Source organism: Lonchura striata, chromosome 4, assembly GCF_050655825.1.
Source record: "Lonchura striata isolate lonStrDom1 chromosome 4, ASM5065582v1, whole genome shotgun sequence".
Lineage (NCBI taxonomy): Eukaryota > Metazoa > Chordata > Aves > Passeriformes > Estrildidae > Lonchura > Lonchura striata.
Window position 1 is genome coordinate 39413777 of NC_140706.1, and position 24173 is coordinate 39437949.

The 24173-nt window shown below is 39.5% G+C and overlaps 1 protein-coding gene across 2 annotated transcripts; it reads left to right on the forward strand.

Annotated features, from left to right (window-relative positions):
* Positions 1–3660: 3660 nt before the first annotated feature.
* On the forward strand, positions 3661–22870 carry NPY1R (neuropeptide Y receptor Y1). Of its 2 annotated transcripts, none has more exons than XM_085578853.1 (3): positions 3661–3872; positions 9308–10145; positions 10266–22870. In XM_085578853.1, the coding sequence occupies exons 2-3, from the start codon at positions 9447–9449 to the stop codon at positions 10722–10724; spliced, it is 1158 nt and encodes a 385-aa protein (XP_085434979.1). In that variant the 5' UTR covers positions 3661–3872; positions 9308–9446; the 3' UTR covers positions 10725–22870. The 2 variants fall into 2 exon arrangements, with proteins under 2 accessions (XP_085434979.1, XP_021397971.1); XM_021542296.3 differs by lacking the exon at positions 3661–3872 and adding an exon at positions 6412–6813.
* The last annotated feature ends 1303 nt before the right edge of the window (positions 22871–24173 follow it).

Below are 24173 nucleotides of genomic sequence, written 5' to 3' on the forward strand. Positions count from 1 at the left end.
GTTATCTTCTATCATAGTCCTATTACAGAGCTACGGCAGAACTCAGTGACATACAGATCCCTGGGTGCACAAGTGGCAGAATCTGACACAGAAATGTAATGACTTCCCATTTGCCAAGGTGCTACTTTGACAGTTGATACTAACACAGCACTGCAGAAAAGATGTCCGTATAATTAGCCTGTGAAAGACTGTACCACACAAAGATAAAACAACTGGATCAGTCATATTGTAAAATAACCTTTGAAAAATCCAGGTATGTTCCTTACTTAACTTGGCTATTGTGAAAATACTCATTGAGCCATCCAGGAACAAATAATCTTAATCTTCAGCAGATGAGCTCAGGATGGCAGAGAAGATTTCATCCTATCTTTTGAAGATTTCATCCCATCTTCTTTTGCCTGCTGCATAATTCACCACCCACTGCTGGTGAATCACTGCATGTGCAAGTGGAGCACAGGGAGCTGCCAGGTGGAAGTGACGTGCCAATCCACTTCATCGTATTAACACAACTCTCCTGTTAGTCACAATGGAGAACAGAATTAATCCTTTTTAGGCCTGAGCAGCTGTTCTTAGCATTTTTGACCATCTTCCCACCTAACACTGATGGTTCTGAAGACTTTCACGCAAATTTTTGACCTATGATAGAAGCCCACTATAGCTCTAACACACAATGGGCATGATTAACATTTTCCCTACTTCTCTTGTTCTAGAAGAGCTTCCCACATTGCTGGCCTCCCTGCTTGAAGCGGAAGGTCTTTCCTGGAAAAAGAGAAGTTTTAAAGACTTCACCTTTCTATGGAAACTGCTGGCTACAACAGACTGATAGTGTGTTTTAAAAGTAGTCTAAATTTGCTGGCAGAGCCCAGTGGGAAATTAAAGTTTCTTATATTGCACAAGTGTGATTTATGTGGGATGCCACTGTACCTTCATAAAGATACAAACAGCCTACCATCATGTTAAGCCATTTCTAAGGTCACCTAGTACAGTTTCCCAAGGAGCATCCAGAATATATGTGCTTCTTATCTGGAGTAGTCAGTAAGAGAAGTATTCCTTCCTCAAAGAAATTCTCTCTAAGAATAAAATATTCTACTTTTTATTTTTTTGTTGATTGTCTTATTTCAAAAGGGTTCATCAGCCAGTAATGTATTGGTAGGTGTGAGATTATTTGTTTTGTTCCCCACAGACCTGTAAATAACACCATGCTTTCCTCAACTGTATCTGTACTTTTCATCTCTGATACTTGCACACATCAGAGACAATTACTATTCAGACAATTACTATACTTTTTTCCTTTCCACTGTTTGTGTACATCTGTCTTGCCAGTAATACTACTGAGTAATGAAATCAATACAGCACATCTTAATACAAGTTCCCTAGAAACCAGCTACTATAGGATTGTTGAAACCACAGAGGAGTCCTTGAGGAAGTAAGAGATGGTGATGATAAAAGATACCTCCTCTGGGGCGCTGGGGAAAAAAAAATGGTGCATCAGAGAGAGAAGGCTGGGATTCCTGAGTCGTAAGAATACAACATAAAATACAGGAGAAAACTCAGTGTCTATATGAATTCAAGTTAGTTTTGTCATGTTTCTCACTGCAGTCCGAAATATATCTTTCTTTTGGGAGAATCATTCCAATAGCTTAGAAAATTCTACCTCTAAAGGCAAACTGTGAAAGATAGGAAGACTCAAAGCTCTAATGGAAATTCATAAGAACTGATAAATGCCACAAAACCAAAGGTCTAAAGCACCTAATATCCAATTCCACAGCATGCAGTCAATCATCAAAATTTGCCATGAGACAAATGTTATTGTAAAGTCTGCTACCATGTCACACCTGTCCATGGGCAAAACAGTGCGGGAGGTACTACATAGCTGCTACAGAATTTGAGAGATTTTTGTGAGATACATATACATATAAAGCATTTGTGTTGTTTAAAATTCTTCATCCAACCACTTCATGCCCAGAAAAATTCTAACAAAACACTATTAAAAATACCACTAATGTCTGGCTTCTGTATGGTCCATCCCTTCCACAGATTCTTAGCTTGCATATAGCAGCAAGCCTTGGATATCTGAGAAGGTGGTCATGGTTGAGATGTCTTTGCATTGAAAGACAGGACACCTGATGGTTAGCTAATAAAATACTTTCAAGGGGGAGCCTGTAATTAGTTTTATTTCCTAATTTGTCATCACATTTTTTTGACTGGTGTTATACATATTGACCTGTCTGGATGTTCATGTGTGGGGCCTATTTCTGCTTCATCTGAAACCAGATGAGAGCTTGTGTATGAATGTATAGGAGTTTGAGTCCTGAATGCACATAGTGAGGTGCCCATAACAGAAAACATGAAAACAAGTATTTTAGCCAGGTGGACATAATTTAGGTTATAGCTCAAGCAGCCTTTAAGCAATATTTCATGTGATCAGGGTAGATTTGCATTAGTCAGCTTGGTTGTATTGTTGAAAATGGATCTGTAAGCAGCAAGACTGTCAGCAGAGATGAACCACATAATCATTCATGCAGCTTTTTGGGGTTTGTGACATTAGCAGTTGAAGTATTGTTATGTTTGGTGTCAGATGCAGTTATGTCAGAATAAACATGTTCTTAGCCAAAGAAAGAATTTGCTGCAATTCAAATTACACTCAACAGAAAAGGCCTATTTAGTCTACTGATGACAGATTTTTGCCCCAAGGACCATGAGCTCCTTTATCTTTGAACAGAGTATTGTGAAATGCAAGTATTTCAATGGCACTGATGTTCATTATTAGAATATAAAAATAATTAAAAATAAAGTGAAAAAAAACCTTCAGAGAGTGTTTCCATTTATTTCCATAGTGGTGACTTCAGATTGTTTTATACAGAACAGAAGATACAAATTACCTTCATGGTGTTCTTGCATTTACTGGATTTTACATTTTAGGGAGGGATTGCATTGCCTGAACACATAAAGATGCATTGCAATAAAAGTGACAGCCTCATTTTATGAAATCTTTTCTATTTTTGAGTTTTTCAGTGAGAAAGAATTTTAATGGATTTACATCTTAATCTATTTTTTTCTATATGTTTTTTAAAAAAACATCTCAATCCCTTCTCAATGCTTTTGCTTCAAAGCATTTCTGTATTCTTTTACTCAGGCTGTTCTATTTCCTTAATTTAAATACTTGCGTTCTGTTTATTGTACTTTTTTTTTTTGCAATGTCATGCCTTTACACAAACAAACACATGCACACCAGGTCCTCCAATTCAGGGTGCCTTTGATGTACTGAAAAATGTATTCCCTGGAAGAGGATAATCTTTAACAAAATAGTTGTCTTACTACTCCAGTGTTCTCACATCCTGACAGTAATCATCAATAAAATAAGAGTTATGAGTAATTATTTGACATCTTTGTGAGCTTGGAGCTCCAGATAGAGACCATCAGCTTGGTGTTGAGGCTGGAGATGCACAGACTAGCCAGGAGCTGTTAATGCCTGATTTTCCTACGGAGCATTATCTGTGGGAGGATGGATTGTGAGAGAATAGAGGTAGTGCTGAAAGCAATCTCACCCCTGAGGAGTTGAAGCTGTACTAATTACCAAAGAGTAGGAACAGCCTTGCCTTTAACAGGGCACAGGTGTGTCCAATAAGGATGGGTGCTATAAGAGTGACTCAGAGAGTTGAGAGGAGGGTTGGAGTTAGTTGGCTTTGTTGCTGCAAGGAGCAAGGGTTAGCTGTTTGTGTTAGGGACAGTCAGTGTTAGTATGTGCCACTAGGGATAGATAGGGTCAGGCAGTTGTGATAGGGACAGGAAAAAGTCAGCCAGCTGTGTGGAAGAAAGAGAAAAGGAGTCAGTGTTGTGAGGGCCTGCTCATGAGAACTCACAGAGAGAAGGTATGAAAGTCTTACAGTAAACTAATGGTGGCAGTCAGTTCCCATCTACCATCGCTTGGTGCCAAGCGCTGACACCAACAATTGGTGGCCCATATGGGGATGAGTTCCAACATATATGTGACACACAAAATGTATTTTATACAGTTATAATGGAAAGCTTGAAGAGTCAGTATCTGTTTGTTAGAGTGGTTATTTTTTTATTGTTCACATGTATTAGTGCTCACACGTATGTGAAATGCTTCAGAGAAGACCGATATAGCTCCAACTGAGTCATCTGAGGTGAACACACAACACACAATACTTCACACTGGTATGGTGAAGTAGAAAGCTTGCAGCAAGGCTGGGGTTATAGCACGTGTGCATATAGATATGTGTGTGTGTGTGTGTATTTATGTACATACACTTGTATGTAGCACATGTGTTTGAAAGACTCAGGGACTGAAGCAGTCTTTCCAGTGCTCCACTACACTGTTAAAAGCTTGACCTTGCATCTGACTGCAGTGTGAATAATCCTGTGGATATTTGTTGTTATCAATGTGAGCTCAAGACAATGGTGATATGTAGGCTCTATTTTTGATCTTTTATAGGTAATTATTATATTTACATGGTATAACAGAGGCTTTGCAAGGTTTGCTTTGCCCATGTTTATGCAATGTTTGAAATTCAAATGTGTATTAACCATTAAAAAGTGAAGTATTATTAATCTTTTCATTTGCTGATGAAATGGATACCCTCATGACTAATGATAAAATGGAGGAGAAAGAAGAGAATATGTATCTGAAAATTCAGATACTTGTGAAAAATTGGCATTTAGTAAATGAATGGCTCTGTGGTACATTCTTTAAATCTAAATCTAGAATAGGATGGTGAGAAACAAAGGTAAAATTCACAACTCTTACATCCCTGTCTTCCTAAGCTCAACATCACTCTTGTCTTCCAACTGCTCTATATTCCCACCCCTCTGAGTAGTGCAGTGGGATAGGGAATGGCAGTTCTGGTTAATTCATCACCCTTTTTCTCTCTGCTCCTCCCTCCTCATGATGTTCCCCTGCTCCAGTATGGGTCTGTCCCATGGGTTTCAGTCCTCCAGGAACAGACTGCTCCTGTGTGGATTCCTCTCCAGGGACCACAGCATGGATATCTGCTCCTACCATAGTCCTGCATGGGCTGCTGGGGAGCACCTTGTGTCACCATGGTTCTCACCACAGGCAGTGGTGCAGTGGGATCTCTTCTCTGGTCAGCTGTGGGTGCATTTTGGAAATGGTTCTGGTCAACGTGGGTGTACTCTTCTCACAAAAGCTACCCCTGCAGCTCCCTAGCTTGCTATGTAAAGGTCTTTTATTCTGAATTGGTCTTAAAAATGTATCTCTGCCTTGGATACCTGTTAGCAGAGTGCAACAATTTTGTATCACAGAATTTGCAATTTTGTATCACAGAATGCTTATTTTAATTTTTAAATAGCCATGTTGACCATATGGGTAAGAACATTACAGGGAAGTAGTGGGAACATTCTGGCATTAAAAAAAAAAAGGCTCTATCTATTGCCCTTAAAAATATCTTTATTGGACAGTGTGGATATATCATTCCACATCCAAAGCAAAGAGGGGTCTCAGTGGTACATGTACATGTGAATGTCACTGCTTCAGACACAAATATGCTCTTTATGAGACTTTCAGCTTGGATTCCTGCCTGAGCATACCTACTTTTGCTCTGCTCAAAGGCACGCATGTTAATGACCTACATAGGACTGAGGTTCTTGAGAGGCATTATATACAGCCTGCACTTTTCTTCTGGCTGCTGCTCTTAAAATGTCAGCAGCACCACGACTACTGGTTTATAGCAGCCTCACAGTGTGCCTGCAGTTGTCTTTCTTACATCAAGGACTGCAATTACAATGCGGTTGAGCCAAGCTCCTGTAAATACAGTGCAAACATCACCCTTATTCTGGGTTCTGAAATCTTCCTGAACAGCTTCTTCTGCAAAAAAAATGTCACATTCATTGATTCTGTGCAACTAATTTATCTATAATTAACCTGGTTTCTCAATTGAGAGTTATTCTTGACACAAGTGTTGCTATATAATAGATGCATATCTGAGTGCAAGAATGTGAGAGCATGCAACTCCTTACACAGGAAAATTCAATCTGGGATCTTGGACAAATTAGGGAACTTCTGTTTTCCAAGAAATACAAACTCCTATTACAGTCTACAGGTTGTGTCAAGGCATTTTCAAAGTCTTGCTTTACATTTATCTGGATAACTTCTTGCAGACTTCCCAATTTACTCTGTCTTTTATGCCCATTGAAGTAAATACGTTTCTAAGCCCAGTTCAGAATAAGAGACCTGAGTTTACATGGCTTTTTGTGAGTGAGACAGCAAGATGTTTCAGGAACTTGACATTTCTTATTAGTCCTGTCATGGCTATTCACGATAAATGCAGACCAGAAGCTAGCTGTACTGGTTTAAAAAGCCAAACCCAAACTTTGTAACTTGTTCGTTATGCTGAAAATCGCTTCCTCGTCCCCTAACAGCTTCTTTTCCCATCTTTAGTTTGGCCACAAGATGGCAATAACTTGCAGACAAAATGAAACAGGCAGACCGATTTGAAACTGTCTCCCTTCCTGAGCTTTTCCTTGCGCTCTGCCCACAGCCCCCCTCTTTTGTTTCAATATTTAATTGCATTTCTTTCGGAATTACTAGGCAACCCACCCCCAGATGTGCAGTTTAAAGGTGATGTGCTTGCAGTGTGGTTTTCAGGATCTACTCCGTAGAGCACCATCATGTGATACTGGGGTAAGGTGGAGTTCAGCTTTAAGGGGGAGTCTCCAGCCTTCCTCGCCAATCTTTAGGATCTGACTGGAGAAATACCAAAGGATCCTTCTCCTTTCCCTGCTCCTTCTCCATCCTCTGAGCAGACCAAAGACAGGCAGAGCAGTTGCAAGGTGAGTTTCCCCTGTGGTTGCTTTTCCATGACTCTGGGTAGATGTGTGCCAGTTAGGCTGATGTTTGCTTGCTGTTTTAGCTGCAAGTGACAAAATCTAAGGGGGTATTAGGCTCCAGGTAGAACTTTCGTGCAGCTGGGTGAGCCTTCAGCTTGGGCTGACAGCATTTTGGTTTTGCTTTTGAACAGCTCTGATAGTTTTACTGTGCATTTCTATTCACCTCACAGTATAGTATTTGTCTGCTGGTGATAAACTTTAGACCAAAATCTCTCACAGAGGGAGGGTGTGCATGGTAGAGGAGACTGCAATCACCCAGAAGGGTCTGCAGAGCTATGGGCTTTCCCCATGCTAAGCCATCACTCAGTGGGGAGGGATCTCCTTCCTGACTTCAGAGCTGGGGGTTTAGGAGACAAGGAGCAGTGCAGCTGTCTGGGAGATTGAACTTAATGCCCCTCTGTTGGCTGGTCCATTTTGCAGAAGGACAGGAAAGAAGGACTCCTCATCACTTGATGGCAGTGGGCTGGTTCCTAGACACCCTCTTGCACACATCAGAGAGGTTGCATCTCTGCTATGGGAAAGATGAGGGGAGAAGGAGCAGTAGCATTTTATGGTTTGGAGTTTGATATTTAATAAATAAACAAGAGCAGAGCTCAACTAAGCGAGTAGAAAAATCAAGCGTATGATACCTGGATACCCTATTGCTGGGGGCAGTTTGGTCCTGGCTGGTGAAAGAATTTGCCCAGTTCCCTCCTTGCAGGACACAGCTCCTTGCCTGCTCTTGCCATCATTCTATCAAGTCACAGGGCTAGAGTGCCCATCTCATGCTATACAAGTGATGGTGGAGTTCATCGTTAAATCTAGATGTTGATTTTTCAGACTATGATAAAGTTACACTGTGAGAATTAAGGAGCTCTGGCTCTTCACATCAGCCATACACTTTTCATTTGGGTAAAGCACCTACTTCTGGCTGTGACAGAAGTGATGCTTCAAGAGATCCTGGGGGTGGAAATTTCTTTATTAGACCCTAAAACAGATTTGGTGGACTAGGAGATCTGATAAATTTAGTTAGCAGAGGCAGAAGGTCAGAGAGATAATACTCAGGTGCATACCTAGATAGCTTGAAAATCAGAGCAGTCAGATAGAGAAGCCTTTTGTCTGAAATCACTGCTGTTAACTCTCACAGTAAAATTTCACTCAGATGCAAGCTACATTGCCTGTCAGTTTCATGTAGCCTTGTGTTGATTGAAAGAGCCAGAAGAGGTTCAGCAGGGGTTAGCTCCTGGCAGCAGTGAGAAGGCGTGGCATTGCCATGGTCATCCTTTGGCTGACCCTCAGGAGGAGCTGCAGCTGCAAGCCCAGCCCTCACACACTGGCTCTGCCCTAGGGAGGAGGCAGCCCCATCTCTGGTGCCCAGCATGTGCCTGTCAGCAAGGGACAAAGACAATTCTTCTTCAGAGACTTACGTAGTACAGAGATTTATATCGAGTATCATTTAAGAACAAAAGCTCACCTATTCAGGGTAACTTTTATTGAAGTACATTTTAGCGGGCAATGTTTTTACAGCTTTTCTGATAAATGCCATATGAAGTCGTGTTTGAAACCCACTTGCGTGAATTTTAAGTGGCATTAATTTCATTACCATAACCTAAGGTTAAGTGAGTGATAAATTTAGCTCACAGGAGTGGGCAGAGAGAAAGTTCTAAATTCAGTGTGGAATGTAGTGCCACTAATGATGCCCAGATTCAATGGCACTAATGGCAAGTTGAAGTAAAGGTGTGTCAGGTAATCAATTAATATTTTTTAATGGTTTATCAATTAATTTGATTTTATTTTTTAACTTGCCTTCTGAACACATATGCTCGATTTTCACATTTTTAGAATCCGAGGCCTTGCAAAGGGGTGGTTATTTAAGCATGCCTATTTCCCTTGCATGGTTAAAGATATTTTCTGCGGTGTTTAAAACTTGCCAAGTTTTGTCTTTTGTCTTATATTCTTCTTTCTTTGCTGCACAGCCCTGCTAGTTAAGATTAAAGTGTTCAGAGTTCCTGATTTACCTTTGACTCAGTGCCAGTGCTGTTGAGAGCACTTGGTTGCTCAACATCAAGTGTATGTGTTTTGGAAAAAAAAAAGCAGCAACTGAATCATTTTTCCACCCGTCACATTAGTCAGATGGGCTTTCCCCTCCTCCTCATGTGATGCTTGGATATAATTTCACTTAGAGCAGTTTAAGAAAGCAGACTTTTGCAGATTAAACTTGCGAAAAGGAGATGTAAAACATAAAGTGGAGGCTGCGCTGGTGGAAGGGTGAAACTGCTTCCCGGCTCGCTCTTTGGTGCGACGGGCCGGGCAGGGCTCGTGTCCCCGCTGGCCGTCCTGCGACGCTCGGTCCTGCCCGCTGCATCCCTGCGCGGCCCCGCGGAGCGGCGGGGGCGGCCCCGCTGCCGCGGGACACGGCCGGGGCGGTGACCGGCGCTGCTGCTTCCCTTCTCCCCAGGTGCTGCGGGGGAGATGCGGCCCCGAGGAGCGGGCTCGGCCCGGGCTCCGCTGCGGGGCTGATGGGCGCGCTCTGAGCTCGGAGCGGTCTGGATGAACGCGGCGGCGGCGCCGAAGGTCGGCGGCGAGTTGGGAGCAACATGAATACCTCGGTTGTCGCCCCGCTGGGAAATATTTCCGGTCACCTGAATTTTTCGGAGATGAACTCGCAGATCTTGCAGTTTGATGACGAAGATTGCCATGTGCCTTTGGCCATGGTCTTCACTTTAGCCTTGGCTTATGGGACTGTGATAATTCTGGGAGTCTCTGGGAATCTGGCTTTGATTGTCATTATTTTAAAACAAAAGGAGATGCGCAATGTTACCAACATCCTCATTGTCAACCTGTCGTTTTCTGATCTCCTAGTGACCATCATGTGTCTTCCTTTTACCTTCGTGTACACTTTAATGGACCACTGGATTTTTGGGGAGGCCATGTGCAAGTTGAACCCTTTTGTGCAATGTGCCTCCATCACTGTCTCGGTCTTTTCTTTAGTCCTCATTGCTATTGAGCGCCATCAGCTGATCATCAATCCCCGCGGCTGGAGGCCGAACAACAGACATGCCTACATGGGGATTGCTGCCATATGGATTTTAGCCACAGCTTCCTCCTTGCCTTTCCTGATCTACCATGTATTAACAGACGAGCCCTTCAGAAATGTAACATTTGATGAATATAAGGACAAATATGTGTGCTTGGATCTGTTCCCCTGGGACACTGCCAGGCTTTCTTATACCACAACGCTTTTAGTGATTCAGTACTTTGGACCACTTTGTTTTATATTTATTTGCTACCTGAAGGTAAGATAGAATTCTCTTGCAATATGTACTCCGTTCTACCTGATGTTTGTTTATTCTTGCAAAGATGACCCTGGTAGGTTAATTTCTCTCATGTGTTTCTCTTTATTGAATTTCCTGCAGATATACATACGGTTAAAAAAAAGGAACAACATGATGGACAAGATGAGAGACAGTAAGTACAGATCCTCTGAAACCAAAAGGATCAACATCATGCTGATATCAATAGTGGTTGCATTTGCAGTTTGCTGGCTGCCTCTCACCATCTTCAATATCGTGTTTGATTGGAATCATGAAATTCTGCCTGTTGCTACCTGCAGCCACAACCTGTTGTTCCTGATTTGCCACCTCACTGCCATGATCTCCACCTGTGTGAATCCCATCTTCTACGGGTTTCTCAATAAGAACTTCCAAAGGGACCTGCAGTTTTTTTTTCATTTTTGTCACTTCCACTCCCGTGAGGAGGATTATGAGACTATAGCCATGTCCACCATGCACACAGATGTTTCAAAAACCTCTTTAAGGCAGGCAAGTCCCATCATATTTAAAAAAATAAATAGTGATGATGATGAAAAAATATAAAGTAATAAAAATTCTACATCAAGCTGCACAAAGTGTGATTGCAGGTGAAGTGTGCCCAAGGACAAGCACAATTACATAACAAGTACAAAAAGGGTAATGTTTTTCTTCCTTTTCCAAGGAACTTTGATTGTTGTCACTTTGAAATTGTGCTGTGCATCTTTGCCCCTTTTACTGCTTTAGTTCATAGAAGTTATATCTGAATTTTATTTTAAGACATAGTCAGACCTGCTACTACATATGGTTTTCATCAGCTGTTTTTGTTCTGTTTTCTTTGTACAGTTCTGTGCTTCAGCACAAAGGTTTACTTATTGATTTTTTTCAAAGTAGTAGTTTTGAGGAGTGTCTATTCATAACCATTAGAAACAATATGAACCAGAGGGGCACTGTCATTACAGAGGATATCCACCAAAGAATAAAACTAGGAAATTCTGATTTGAAGAGGAGGTGTTTTTTTTTTTTTTAATTCATCCTTTGATCAACATTAAAACCCTGTAAAATCAGTGTAGGTTTGCAAAAAAAAATAAATTCTGTGAAACCTATAGAATATGTTTAAATGGGGACATACAGTTGTCTCATTCAAAGAGGCAATTTGGGCTGTAATCACTTTGTTTCAAAGACAGGATTAAGAAAGAAATTCTGTTCTCATTTACAAGAATAAAAGCCTACAGTAATTCCACAGAGCACAATGGGATAACTGATGCTTCAGCACAGCAAATGAAAACATAAATGGGGCTTCAGTCCCAAATGATTACAGCTGGTTTTAATAACGCAGGCTTTTTAATTTAAAAAATCCAAACCCCATTTTTATCTGGCATCTGTGACAGGAGTTACTGTTACTGGGATGAAATGTACCATCTGTTCCGAGCCTGTGAACCATGTAAATTCTCCTTGAGACCTATGTCCAGAATCTAGAGGGAGATAGGACTGTTTGCTGTCTTGACAAGGTGCAATTCCATCCTCACAGGTGACAGAGAAATTCAGGTCTGGCATTAAAAAAGTAAGATTGAGCTACCTGAGACTTTTCATAGTAATTAGTGTTGATTTATATAAATTATATATAGCCTCATAATATTTTGTGCACCTTTGTGTTCAGGTGCAATGGCATAAACCTGGACAATCTCCAAGGCAAAGGATGATTTAATCAAGACCTGCAAAATTTAAAAGAAGGGTATGAATATAGGTTGGGTATAATTGGTATGTTTAGCTTCCAAACTCACAGTTCCCACAGTTGGTTGAAGTGTGGAAACATTTGCCAAATATACACAATAGACCTCTGTTACTGCTTAAAATATATATTCTCTAATTAAACAAAATATTCGTGGCTAGATCCCAGTTGAGGGAAACCATATAACTTGAATGCTGTAAATGAAATTACAACAGTATCAGCCAGCTGAAGTTCTGTGTCATACAGTGTACTTTGCTATATCATCAATGTCTTTTTGAATAATCAGCTTTTTAAAATACAATATAGACCTGACTTTCTTTCAGCAAGGTCACTTTAAATCATTCTGGCACACACGAGGGTCTTTAAAATGGATATAAATGCAAATGCAACATAAATGGAACTCTGATGTGGTACATTTCTAAGCAAAAATATCTCAGGATGTTATGGTGAATTTCATATGTTCTAAATTTGACATAGATAAATGCCTAAGAAATTAAAATTATTTGGGTTGCTAATATTTAAAAGTGAAACACTGCCTTGTGCTGGCTTATAAATAGTGTAGAATATTAAAGTAGCAATGTGTTCTTGTGCATTATAATTCCATGTATTTCTCTATTGGAAGATAATTTAATTTAGAAGGAGTTTTCTGTGCTTGAGAACAGAGGCAGAATGTAGAAAATTAATTATAAGACAGAAGGTTCTTTCAGAGCTTTGGCCTTTTGTATTTTATGAGATTTCATTTTTCTTTGTGTTTCTCCATGGAATATGTTGTTAATAACTTGACAGGGGTTTCCTGAAATTATTTCTCTCTCACTTTGCAACAATTTCCATATTTTAAAGTATGTGTATTTTCACAATGAAATACCATGTACAAAAACAGCCATGGGGTTCTTTTTTTATTAAGATTGTCACAGTAGGTTTTTCCCATTACAAGAAGTCACTGTGAATTTTATGGCTTTTTCCCTTTTTTTTTTTTTTTAAGCCCTTTCTTTCAATATAGTGCAAAAAAAAATATTCACACAGTTGAGAAACTTTCCAGTTGGTTTGCTGGAAATTTTTGACCAATTAGGTGCTTCTACAGAGTAGGTGAAGAGGAACTTTAGAGGAGCCTGCTGGTGCTCAGGGACCTGAACCGGGTGTGTCCTAAGGTTTGGAAGTCTCCAGTGGGATAGCAACGTAAGTCTCCAGTGGGATAGCAACGTAATTCTTCATATGCCAACATTTGTCCTGCTTGAGGTACAACCTCAAATCATGCAGCTCACCTGACAGTGTGTCATACCATCTCCTGAGAATGCATGTCAGGTGTTTTTTGCCCACCAGCATCTGATAAACAGGGTGAACTGTAAATGGGAATATGCTTAGCCCTCTTAAGCTCAGGAGCCATGCACTGCTGTCCTAGGATCAGGCTTCTTATGTTTCCTCACTTCCCTGCCAGAAGTCTTTCTGAGCCTCTGCTTGGATGCACGTTAGTGCTTTGTCACACAAATAGCACAGGGCACACTGCCTGTAATGGCTGTGGAAACGAACACAGCGTAAGGACTGTTCTGCAGGAAAATGGGTTTGCAGAATTTCAGAGGCAAAATCATGGCTCTTGTGAAGAATTTGCTATGAGAACAGAGATAAAAGTAGTCTCTCTGAGGTGCTGACCTAACATCTGTGGGTTGTAGCTCAGATCTACCAAGAGCAGTATTTTTGGTTTCATGACTTGACGCTGGAGTTCTCCAAAGCTTTCCCCTCCCAACAGCCAGCTGCAGTACTGATCCTCTTTTTCATTTTCAGAGCTCCAGCATGGCTGCTCCTCTATATGCTAAATTTCTTTACAGGATAAACTGACAGGTTTTGTGTTTCACTATAATTTTTCAATAATTCTGAATTGATATTTATTTCTTCTATGTGCTGTTTTGTCAAACATCGCAGACTTCAGCACGTGTTGATTCCTGTCTCAAAAGCCTGAAGATCCCTTTTATTCTTTCAGACTTGTAGAAAAGTTTTACTGACAGAAAAACAGAACAGTGAGTGATCCATAATGTATCTTATTATTTATGTGTCATACATTTTGTGTCGAATCTTCAGCCTTAAATGACAAATGTAACTATTTAATAAGCATTAGTATTTGCTTTATTTGTCAGTTATTTTAGCATCTTAAACGTCACTTTGATCGGCCCCAAACATTTAACATTTCTGCATAATCTAAATAAACCAGCATATTTGTATATCATATTAATAAATGTCTGTGATTCCATTTTGCTTTTTTTTTTCAAAAAATGGTTGTGTCATTGTTACTATGTACAGTAATTCACGACTTTCACATCAACATTATAAAAGGGTAATAAGAAAGGAAGTGATTAATTGATAATAAAACTTGCCTTTGGTAGGCTAAGAGAGGACTGGAAATTTAAAAATATATATCTACATATATATATATAATCTACCCTGTCATTACGACCACATAAAGAGAAGCTTTGAACCAGGAAAATAAATCAACATGACAGAACCCCTAAGGGACTTGAGCTGATGCTGACTGCATCTCATCATTGATGAAGGTGTGAATGGCTAAGGGCTCATATATTCTGACTCTGTGGTCTTGAACTACAGTACCAGCTATTATGAATGGGTCCTAAAGGGAAAATTTTATGCTGATTCATATTCAGACTGTAAATCAGTATATGTTTCAATCCAGGCCTGTATATCAAATTCTCATTTTGACCTCAGAGAAATGTTCTCAGAACAATGAAACTGAGAACTCTTTTAAAGTTAACTATTTGCCTGGGCATTCTACTAAATAAAATGGCATTGCTGGCTGGAAGCTCACACTCTTTCCTAAAAATCAGATTTTGGTTATTGGCTTTTTACAGAAATAAGTTAATGGCATATAGGTTTTTTTTTTTTGGTTGTTAGTGGTTTTTTGTTTTTTTGGTTTTTTTTTTTTATGGATTCTTCTTTGGATTTTTTTTCTGGGCCTCATAATGCTTCAGTTTAATGCTTTCCTTCCTGCTTCTTTGTATCAAAGGATTTACCAAAGCAGTGCATAGAGAATGAAGACAATAAGGACATTTTCTGTCTTCTTATTTTAAAGCATACAAAACAGTAAGAAACATGAGCTTAAATAACATCTCTGTCTGCAGCAGATTAATTCAGTTGAGTGGAAAGGGGAGAGGAATAATAATTATAACTAAATGATAAATTTTGTTGACAGTCATTTCTCAGTTGAAGGATGTATACAGCTCCAAGATCTACCATGTCCTCTTCATTCTTGTGTTCTTTAATATGTGATGTCTTCTTCCCTGAATTATTACTAATTAGCCAAGTCATTATTAAAGTTGATGTGAAAGAAAATTCTTCTATACAGGTTTTGCAGAATTTCAAATGCTTGAGTATAACATCCAAGATTAAAAAAATGTGATCAGCTTTGGCTCTTACACTTTAGTTAACCTGTGATCAGAAATAATTTCTATTCAGTATTTCTGCCCATGCATAGCAGTGTTAATGGTCTGACTGAAGTTGATATTTCAAATATTTGGGAGTGCATTCACAAGGACTAACTTCAGCTTTCTTTCCTAGTCTCCAAGGGCACTCACAGCTGCACTACTCTGGTGCTATGCATTACCAAAATGTCTTTCCCTCAGTTGTCTATACAGCTGCTAAGTGGCAGGACTGCCATCTTCCAGGGCAGCACTGGGCCTGGGCTACTGCCTCCCTTCCTCCATCTTCTATGGAGCTTCTGCTCTCACTTTATATTTCATCCCCTTGCTAGCTGCTTTCTGAGGAAGCTGTAGAAATTTTTACTCTGATTTTTTAAAGTGCCTGAGTATATGCTAAAATTCAGTTCTATTCAGGACAGCACTTTAAATAGTTTCTTTCATTAAAATTATCTTCCGGCAAGTGTTTCATAGGCAAGTTTCTCAAAATTTAGAAGTATGTAATTTACAAAGCCTGTGGAGGAAGTATGTCCATACAGAACATCCAGCTCTTTGCAGCAAAACTGACAGCACACACTGTCTTGTGTCTTTTAAATAGCTGAATCGATGATGTGGTTATTTATCATAGGTCAGGCTTAGTTGCAAGAATTTACCCCAGGTGAAAACATATTTGAAAGTGCTGCACAGGAGATGCTCTGCATGGTTAACTAGCATGCTACAAATTATGCAACATTTCAGATATAAAGGAAAAAATACAGTTTGGAAGAGAGACAAAAAACAGAAGATCTAGGTGAAGTCTTGATGCCTTCTGTGAGACACAAAAAGACTCAAAGGGAGAATCAGATATTTTATTTATTTATTTATTTATTTTGGGGACCCAACAGACTGACAGGTAAATGTTTTTTATTGAGCAAAGAGGTGGTCAAAGAGGTATATATGATAAACAGGTTCTCTGCTTCCATTTCCAGAAAAAGAATATGGACGTTTATAAATGACTCTGAAAATATATTTTTTAATACTCTTTATCTTGGATTAATCTAAATTGCTTGTTGAAACAAAGGAAATTAAATGGTTTTGGCACAATTGAAAAACAACAGCTTTTCATTGAACCCACCTACTGCACATGAGTCCATTTGCTGCTTCTTCTGCACAACATGGAGAAGGTCTGTTTATGGCAGAAGGAGTAACCTGATCAACAAAGCCCTCCTTGTCTCTCTTGGCTCATATCCACATGGATACTGTGCTGCTGTTTTTCCCTTTGCAATCTTCCCCTCTGCCCCATCCTCTCCCAAGCTATGAAACTCCCCCAAGTTTTTATTATGCTGGTTATGTTGTTTCTTAATAAAAGCTGTCTGTGAAAACATGTCCTTGAAAGAACCTATTCACTCTGTGCTTGAACATACGGGTGAGAGGCCATATAGGGCCTGTAGAAATGTGACTGGCAATGTGAAGATGTTTCAGGCAATAGAGAAGTTGAAAATATAGTTGCGCACTGTTATTCAGCCATTTTAAAGCTGTTTTTATCATTTTAATTCATGTAATCTAAATGTCAGTTTAGTTTACACAGCTAAGCTTTCTCTTGATGGTCAACCACCAGAGATATTCAGTGAGAGGGGACACTGGGTAACCCACTTTGTATCCTTACTTAGCCTTACAGCCTCTCACTTGCCTATAAGCTTCACATTGTTTGTACTGTACTTGAAGATATATATGGAAAAGTCTTCACTTCTTTCTCTTGAAGACTAGTAAAAGTTGTATAATTAAGAGCTATAAGAGACAGGATTGGATTACCTTCTCTGATTTTTATTTCCATTATTATTGTGACTAAAGTTTGAAGGTCTTCAATTCAGCTTTGAATTATTAACAGTTTGGGCACAGTGGTTGTCGCCTGGATGTCAGTCACCATGCTGATATGCCTGTAGTTAGACAGGTGCTGAAGTAAAAGCTTTAAAGCCTCACCTAAAATACTGGAGGGTTAATGAAAAGCCTCCCATGTACTTAAATCAGCTTTGGCTAAGGTACTTCTTTTAAGTGGCACTAAGGTGCAATACATGTCTGAACATCTGCATTAGTCCAAAGGACAAATTAAAAAGTCATGTTCATCTGCTTCTTACAGTATGGTTATCCTCTTAAGTTCTTCTGTGAATTTTATTCTGATGTATTTTCTTGACACAATTGCAAGTTAAATGTGTCCACTGAGCTGCCTGGCTTACTGATTTAAGCCAATTTGCTTCACAGAAAATTGAAGAGGGTACTAGCAATTCATCACTAGCAAAAGTGTGGGCTTTTTTTGATGATGATCATAATGATGATGATGATGATGATGATTACTACTACTGCTGCTTTTTTCATCTTATTAAAAAAAAAAAAAAAACAAAAATGATCACTAACAGCCAGACAGCATAGGTTAGTTTACATTTGAAATTCACTTCAGGCAGCAAGGAATCTCAGAATGCAGCACAGGCTGTGCATTTACCTGGTAGAGGTGCACCTTAAGCAGGAACATAAGCAGTCATGACCAAAAACAACTGTCTTCAGAATTAGATAAGGGCACATTTAAGTCAACATTCAGAGACTTGAATTCAAGTATTAATGATTGTTGTAGTGGAATTTATACATTCAGATAACCAAGTGACTTCATGAAATGATAAAGCCTGAGCCTGGTCTCATTCCTATTAGTCAAATGCTGCAGAAACATCTCTGATACTGTTCGGAAGGTTATCATATGGATGAGGTAGGTAAATGAGATCAATCTCTGATGCTGTCAGATTGGTTTTTTAGACTCATAGATTTTATCTTGCCTAGGACTAGGTGACATAAGGAAATTAAATACTTTGGCTTTTGAATTCCTTGATGATTTTCACTCAGTCCCGACAGATTTGCTGAATCTTTGTGAGAGTGAAATGGTATTGGATAAGCTGAGTGCCTGCTATTTAAATAAGGTTGTTTTTTTTAAGCAGGACATACACATTATAGGTGTTAGCATCTGAAGTCTTAAATTCGACACAATAGAATATAGATATATATGTTTACTATCATTTATAGAATCATTTTAAGATTCTGACTTCAAATGACTTTTATAAATTTACATAAAACCCTTAACCTTTAGTCATTCTTATGTTTAGACCATGTTGGTAGAATAAACAAACCAAGCAGTGCTGACTGTGGAATTTATTTTAGCAAGAGGGTTTCTCTGCCCCTGGGACCCTGTGTGAGGATCAGCAACCTGCTGGGAGACATGGGATATAACTCACTAAGTGAGGCAAAGGCATCTTTGCCAGCAGGATATCTGACTTCCTAAGAAGGGCTTTAAACTGGGAGGGATGTGAGATGAAGACAAAATGAAGGCCAGCAGCCTGTAATGGAGTGAGGGACAGAGCTAGGGGCTAGCAAAGGGCATAGAGTGGTGTGAGTGAAGGCAAACACAACTACAATAAAGAGCTTCAATGACCTTAAGCATTTTCAGGAAGCAAGGAAACACCTACAAGACCCCAAATTGGGAAAAATTCCCTGATCCCTTCTGGGAAATGACATGTCCAAGTGTCTTTGAAGTGTCTGTACACAAATGTGTGCAGAATGGGAAATAAATATTTCTCTGAGTAAGCAGAGAAATGCATGGGATTGCAGTGCTGTGGCCTTGTTGGGACCATGGCAACGTAGTGGGATGACTCCCAGGACTTAAATAATGCAGTGGAGAGATCCAGACCCTTTAGGAAGGACAGGCTAGGATGACAAAGAGCTGGAGTTCCCCTTAAGACCCCTATGTTGGGAGAGAGCAGTTAGAGTAAACAGAGCCCTTCTGAAGATGGATGAGGAGCCTTCTGAGAATTTATGGGAGGGGATTAAACAACAAATCAGTGTGGATGACATTGTAGGGAGTGTCTGCTACAGGCTGCCTGATCAGGGAAGCAGTAGATGCAGTTGATGATGCCAGAAGAAGCTTCATGTTCACAGACAGGCCCTGATCCTTGTGGTGGACTTAACCACCCTGATAAAACTGCAGGGCTTTTAGAAATCCAGGAAGTTCCTGGAAAGCACTGGTGAAAATTTCATGATGGGGATGACTGAGAAATCAGTGAGAAGATCTGATAGACCTCACACTTGCAAATAAGGATGTGCTTGTCAGGGATGTGACAACTGAAGGCAGTAGTAGTTTCAGTGACAGTGGAGTTTAGACTTCTAAAATAACAAAGCAAGGGAAACAGCAAAATCACAGCCCTGACATTAGGAGAGCAAAATTTGGCCTCTTCATGGATTTGCCTGAAAGAGTCCCATAGGATAAGGCTATGGAGGGAAGTGGGGACCAAGCTGGCTGTATGATATTCAAGGATCATCTCTTCGAAGCTCAAGAACAGTCCATCCCAATGAACAGGAAGTTAAGCAATGATGCCACAAGGCCTTTGTGGATGAGCAAGGAACTCCTAGGAACACTCAACCATGAAAAGCAAGCATACAGAACGGGGAGAAAATCATAGGTGTCCGAAGAGGAACATAGAAACAACTCTTGAGGATGCAATGAGCGGATTAGGAAGGGCAAAGCTCAACAGTAGTTGAGCCTGGTGAGGGAACAAGGCAACAATAAAGGCAGCAGGATGAGCTTCTGTAAGTACACAAGCAGCAAACTATGTGGGTCTGCTGCTAAGTGGGGTAGGGGCCCAGTGTCACAGGACATTGAAGGGGCTGAGGTACTGAATTTTTTCTTTCCTTTCTCTTCATTACTATGACAAGCCTTTAGGAAATCCCAGGACCTGGAGACCAGAGGGAAAAGTAAGAACAAGGAAGGCATAACCTTGGTAGAAAAGGATCAGGTTAGGGAATACTTAAACTACTTGCCATAAATAAATCCATTGGATCGGGATGCAGCCTTCCTTCACAGTTATTGAACAACAGATCTTGAAAACCATTGATCCTGAAAACCATTTCCAGGTTCATGAAGGACAGGAAGGTGATGAGAAGTAGTCAGGATGGGTTCTTAAATGGGAAGTCATACTTAACCAACTTAACCAACCTTCTATGAAGATGATTATCTTACCAAGCAAAGTACTAGCATGGTAGATGAGGGGAGAGCAGTGGATATTGTCTACCTTGACTTCAGTGAGTGCATATTTAAGTTTGAACAGCAGCCTCATTCTCTGAAAAAGCAAACATTTACTTTGCAAATGTTTCAGTACTGACACATTGTCATGTATGGCTTTTATTAACCCATTAAAGAAGATCCAAGTAACTTTCCTACAGAAGTATTGCCATTTGCTTCACTCTGTTGTCCAAATTTGCGGGCCAAGAACAGGCCATGGAGACATGGAATCTGAATGTTAATAATTTTGGTATTTAGAATAGTCTGTAGTAGGAAATGTATGACAACTATCAGTTCCTAGGCTAAGCTTTAGTATGTGTGCTTGTCAAAATTTGTGTTTGGGGCATTTTTATTTTTTAAATAAAACTGAATTATTTTAATAGTAAAATCCAGTTTTGCATGGTTTCTGTGTTAGACAGGCAACTTGTTATTGAAAGTGCTGATAGTACAAACTATTCTTTTGCCACTCTAGAGCCGAATTAGTTTGAAAGAGTTCTGATTGCTCTAAAATACTTTGCTTACTAGGTATGATATGCTTTTTTTAATAAAGCTACAGATGAAGCAATGATTCTGATGATGATTTATGCCATGTTACTAGTTTTAAAATAAAGACACAAGTGTTATTCATACATTTTAATTAAAAATTGGTGCTAGCCCTGTCACACGGGGTATTACCATTTGATTTCTTGGAAGGTTTTCTTAGAAATGCAGTGCTGTTTATACAATGACTATGATTATAGTTAGGCAAAAAAAAAAAAAAAAAAAAAGAGCCAGACAAAACTTGTCTGCTCAGAACATGTATTTTTATATTATTTCTTAAACCATACCCTCTCCCCTTCAAACACCACTCCAACTGGTGTTTTTAGTTCAGGGTAGCACCGAGAGAGTTTTGATGCCTTAAAAATCTCATTGAAGGCTTCCACTGTTACTGACCCAGTCTGAAAGCTATGCTGATTTTTCAGTGCTCTCTAGAAGCAGATCCCTGCTAACAGGAGTTTTTAATTATACTTCAGAGTATTCTGCTGCTGTGCCCTATAGTTAGCCAGAATTCAAGATCATATGAAGCCGCTTTGATTAGACAGAAGCTGAGATAAACATGTTCTTTATGCAATGCTATTTAAAAACACCTTTTATACAGTGCTGTTTCCAGAACAACAGGAAGACAAGTTCCAAGTGAGCCTGGGTTTAAGAAGTCCAGTCTCTGCTTCCTTAAGTGTTCTGTTTGCAACTCTTTACACTGACCCTCTGTATTCACATTGCAAGCAGCCACTGCTGGGTCCACTGAAATGACAATCACACAGAGCTCCTGCAGGTATGGTACAGCATTAAGCAATCCCTCTCCCCACCTTTCTCTCTTCCCACACCTACGCATCACAAACACTTGTCCGACTAAAAGGTAAACTAAGCTGTGGTATAGAGCCAGTTTAAGAACAATAAACCTAACAATGAAGAAGGAATTTGAATGGGGGGATTGGTCCCATTTATCAGCTGGTTACACAAACGCTCCTTCTGCTGTGAAGGCAGAGATTGGTGGGAGGAATGAGTGGATGTCTAAAGATGGGAACACAAAGTGCTTGGGCTGGCAGGGCCATGTAAATATATTTGTCAAACTGCATCCTAACTTTTTAATGAGGAAAATACTTCTTAATCCATCAGTGTTAACTCTGACCTGCTATGAGGCCAACCATTTTGGGTGGCCCCCGTTGTGTGAGCCGCTGGCTTTGCCATTTTTTTGTTTTTGCCATAAACAAAAAGGCTTGGTTGGACTTTGTCTAGATCTTGAGTACTTGCTGCTTTAAAGCAGCCTTCTTTTGTCTTAGGATTTAAGCTTTGCATTCTGACAACCATTTTTGCTTTTCCATATAGAAACACCTTTCATGCACACTGTGCTGTAGAAGCTGTTAAATCTTTTCCAAAAAATATAATAATAATGGAAGTATGCATTTTCTAGTAAACTCTAGAACCTTATGCAGCGATTAGTGGTATGAGTCTTTGGATTCCAAAACCTGGTATTTCTTTCTTTTCTTCACCTGGAAACTGTGTGGAAGAGACAGATTATTGCAGTGCTACATCCAATGAGAAAATAAAGGGTTGTGCAATTGCGTGAAAACTGAATTCAAGAAATTGCTGTGGTCAAGATTCCATTGATTCTATGTTTCTATGACTAGGCTAAGCAATGTCACTATCCCTGATATTTGAGCTTTCTCCAAGTATGTTTTGGTATGCCAGTAGGTTCAAACTGTCTTGCTAAAATCAATCACTTTTACCAGCAATTACTGTGTTGAATCACTGTGAACTTCAATTTCCAACTCACTTTTAAAGTTTTAACTTAGAAAGAATTGCCTTGATTCAGCTAAGCTTGACTTATGAAATCATATATGACTCAGCCTTTATGCTCCCTTGTAAAGTGCTCAGAGACTGTGATATGTGATATTCATAAAATGAGAGAGCTTATTTACTGTGTTCAATAAAGTTCATTTGCATCAAATATTTAAGTTTGAACAGCAGCATTTTTTGAAAGAAAGAAATAAAAACTAAGATCTGAAATGTGAAAATGTTTTAACTAGGGTTTTAACTGAGTCCCTAAGATATACATGTGCACTTTATATTAATATCCAGTTTGGAGATATTTTAGCTGAATGTATTAGCAAACATATATCTGGTTTCCACATTACAACATTTGCATATACATGTGTAATAAATACATATAAACCCACTGTTAGACATACTAGAAAGATTACTTTGAATGAAGTGACTGAAAAATCTAGAGGTTTTTAGAATATTGTAACTTATTGACTTTTCCAAACTTTCACAGTAAAATATAATTTGACTTTGATATAGTGTAGTCTGTCACATTTCTAAAAAGAAATGGCTATAGCCTGGTATTTTGACTGTTACAGTGATTGACGAGGGCATTGGCCAACCAAACATCTCCCAAAGCTGCAGCCACCTCACTGGCCAGGACCTGAAGGGCTGTGGGGTTCAAACCAATGAAAGTATTCAGATCAGGTGTTTCAAATGCCCTATATGAGTGAGGGGTTGGGAGCTAAAAGCTTTCTGTGCTGCAGGAACATCAGGGTGAGTGGTCTGTGTCTCCTGTGCCTCTCCCCCGACATGTGAGCTAACAACTAACAGCCTTTTCCTCTGTAAGTTTGCTTTCATAAGATGGATATAAAATCTGGGAGATCAAAATGGAATTCCTCTCTGGGTTCACTATGCATTTTGCCAGAGGAAAGGGTAGTAGGAGGTGCTGATTTTCCTTTGTGTTCCAGGCCTATTGGTATTTTGCTAACACTGATATATCCTGGGTGTTCTCATTTTGTCTGTGGAGTTAGTTTCATGATTTTCATTCTGCTCTATTCCTTTTTTACAATATATTACTCTGTCTGGCCATCCTTTCAGATGATCTTTCCAGCTCTCTCACCTAAAACATGCAAAGAATTTGATGGCCAGTTTTCTAAAATCTAAGATTTTTGTTACAGTCATGAAAGGTAACTGTGTCTGAATCATACAATATATTAAGTGAAGCCAACATACTGAAACACAGCTTTTTTAATAGTATAAATTGATTGTCATCACTAGCCATTCATATCACAGTCTTAGGTTTTTCCCTGCTGATCCCCTTTGGCAACTTCTTAGAATTGCTTTGAATTTATAATTTGTGATTCTGTGAGTTTTAAATATAATACTTGGTAATATTTGATTGACTCAGTATTAAATATCAAGGCCCTGCTGTGAGGCCTATAGGAATCCATTTCATTGCAATATAATGTGTGCATTCTTTACTGCAT

Excerpts from the sequence above, each read along its gene's own strand:
- NPY1R (XM_085578853.1), top strand. The coding sequence starts at position 9,447 with ATGAATACCTCGGTTGTCGCCCCGCTGGGAAATATTTCCGGTCACCTG. Across the intron at positions 10,146-10,265 it reads TATTTATTTGCTACCTGAAG|ATATACATACGGTTAAAAAA; the intron begins GTAAGATAGAAT and ends AATTTCCTGCAG.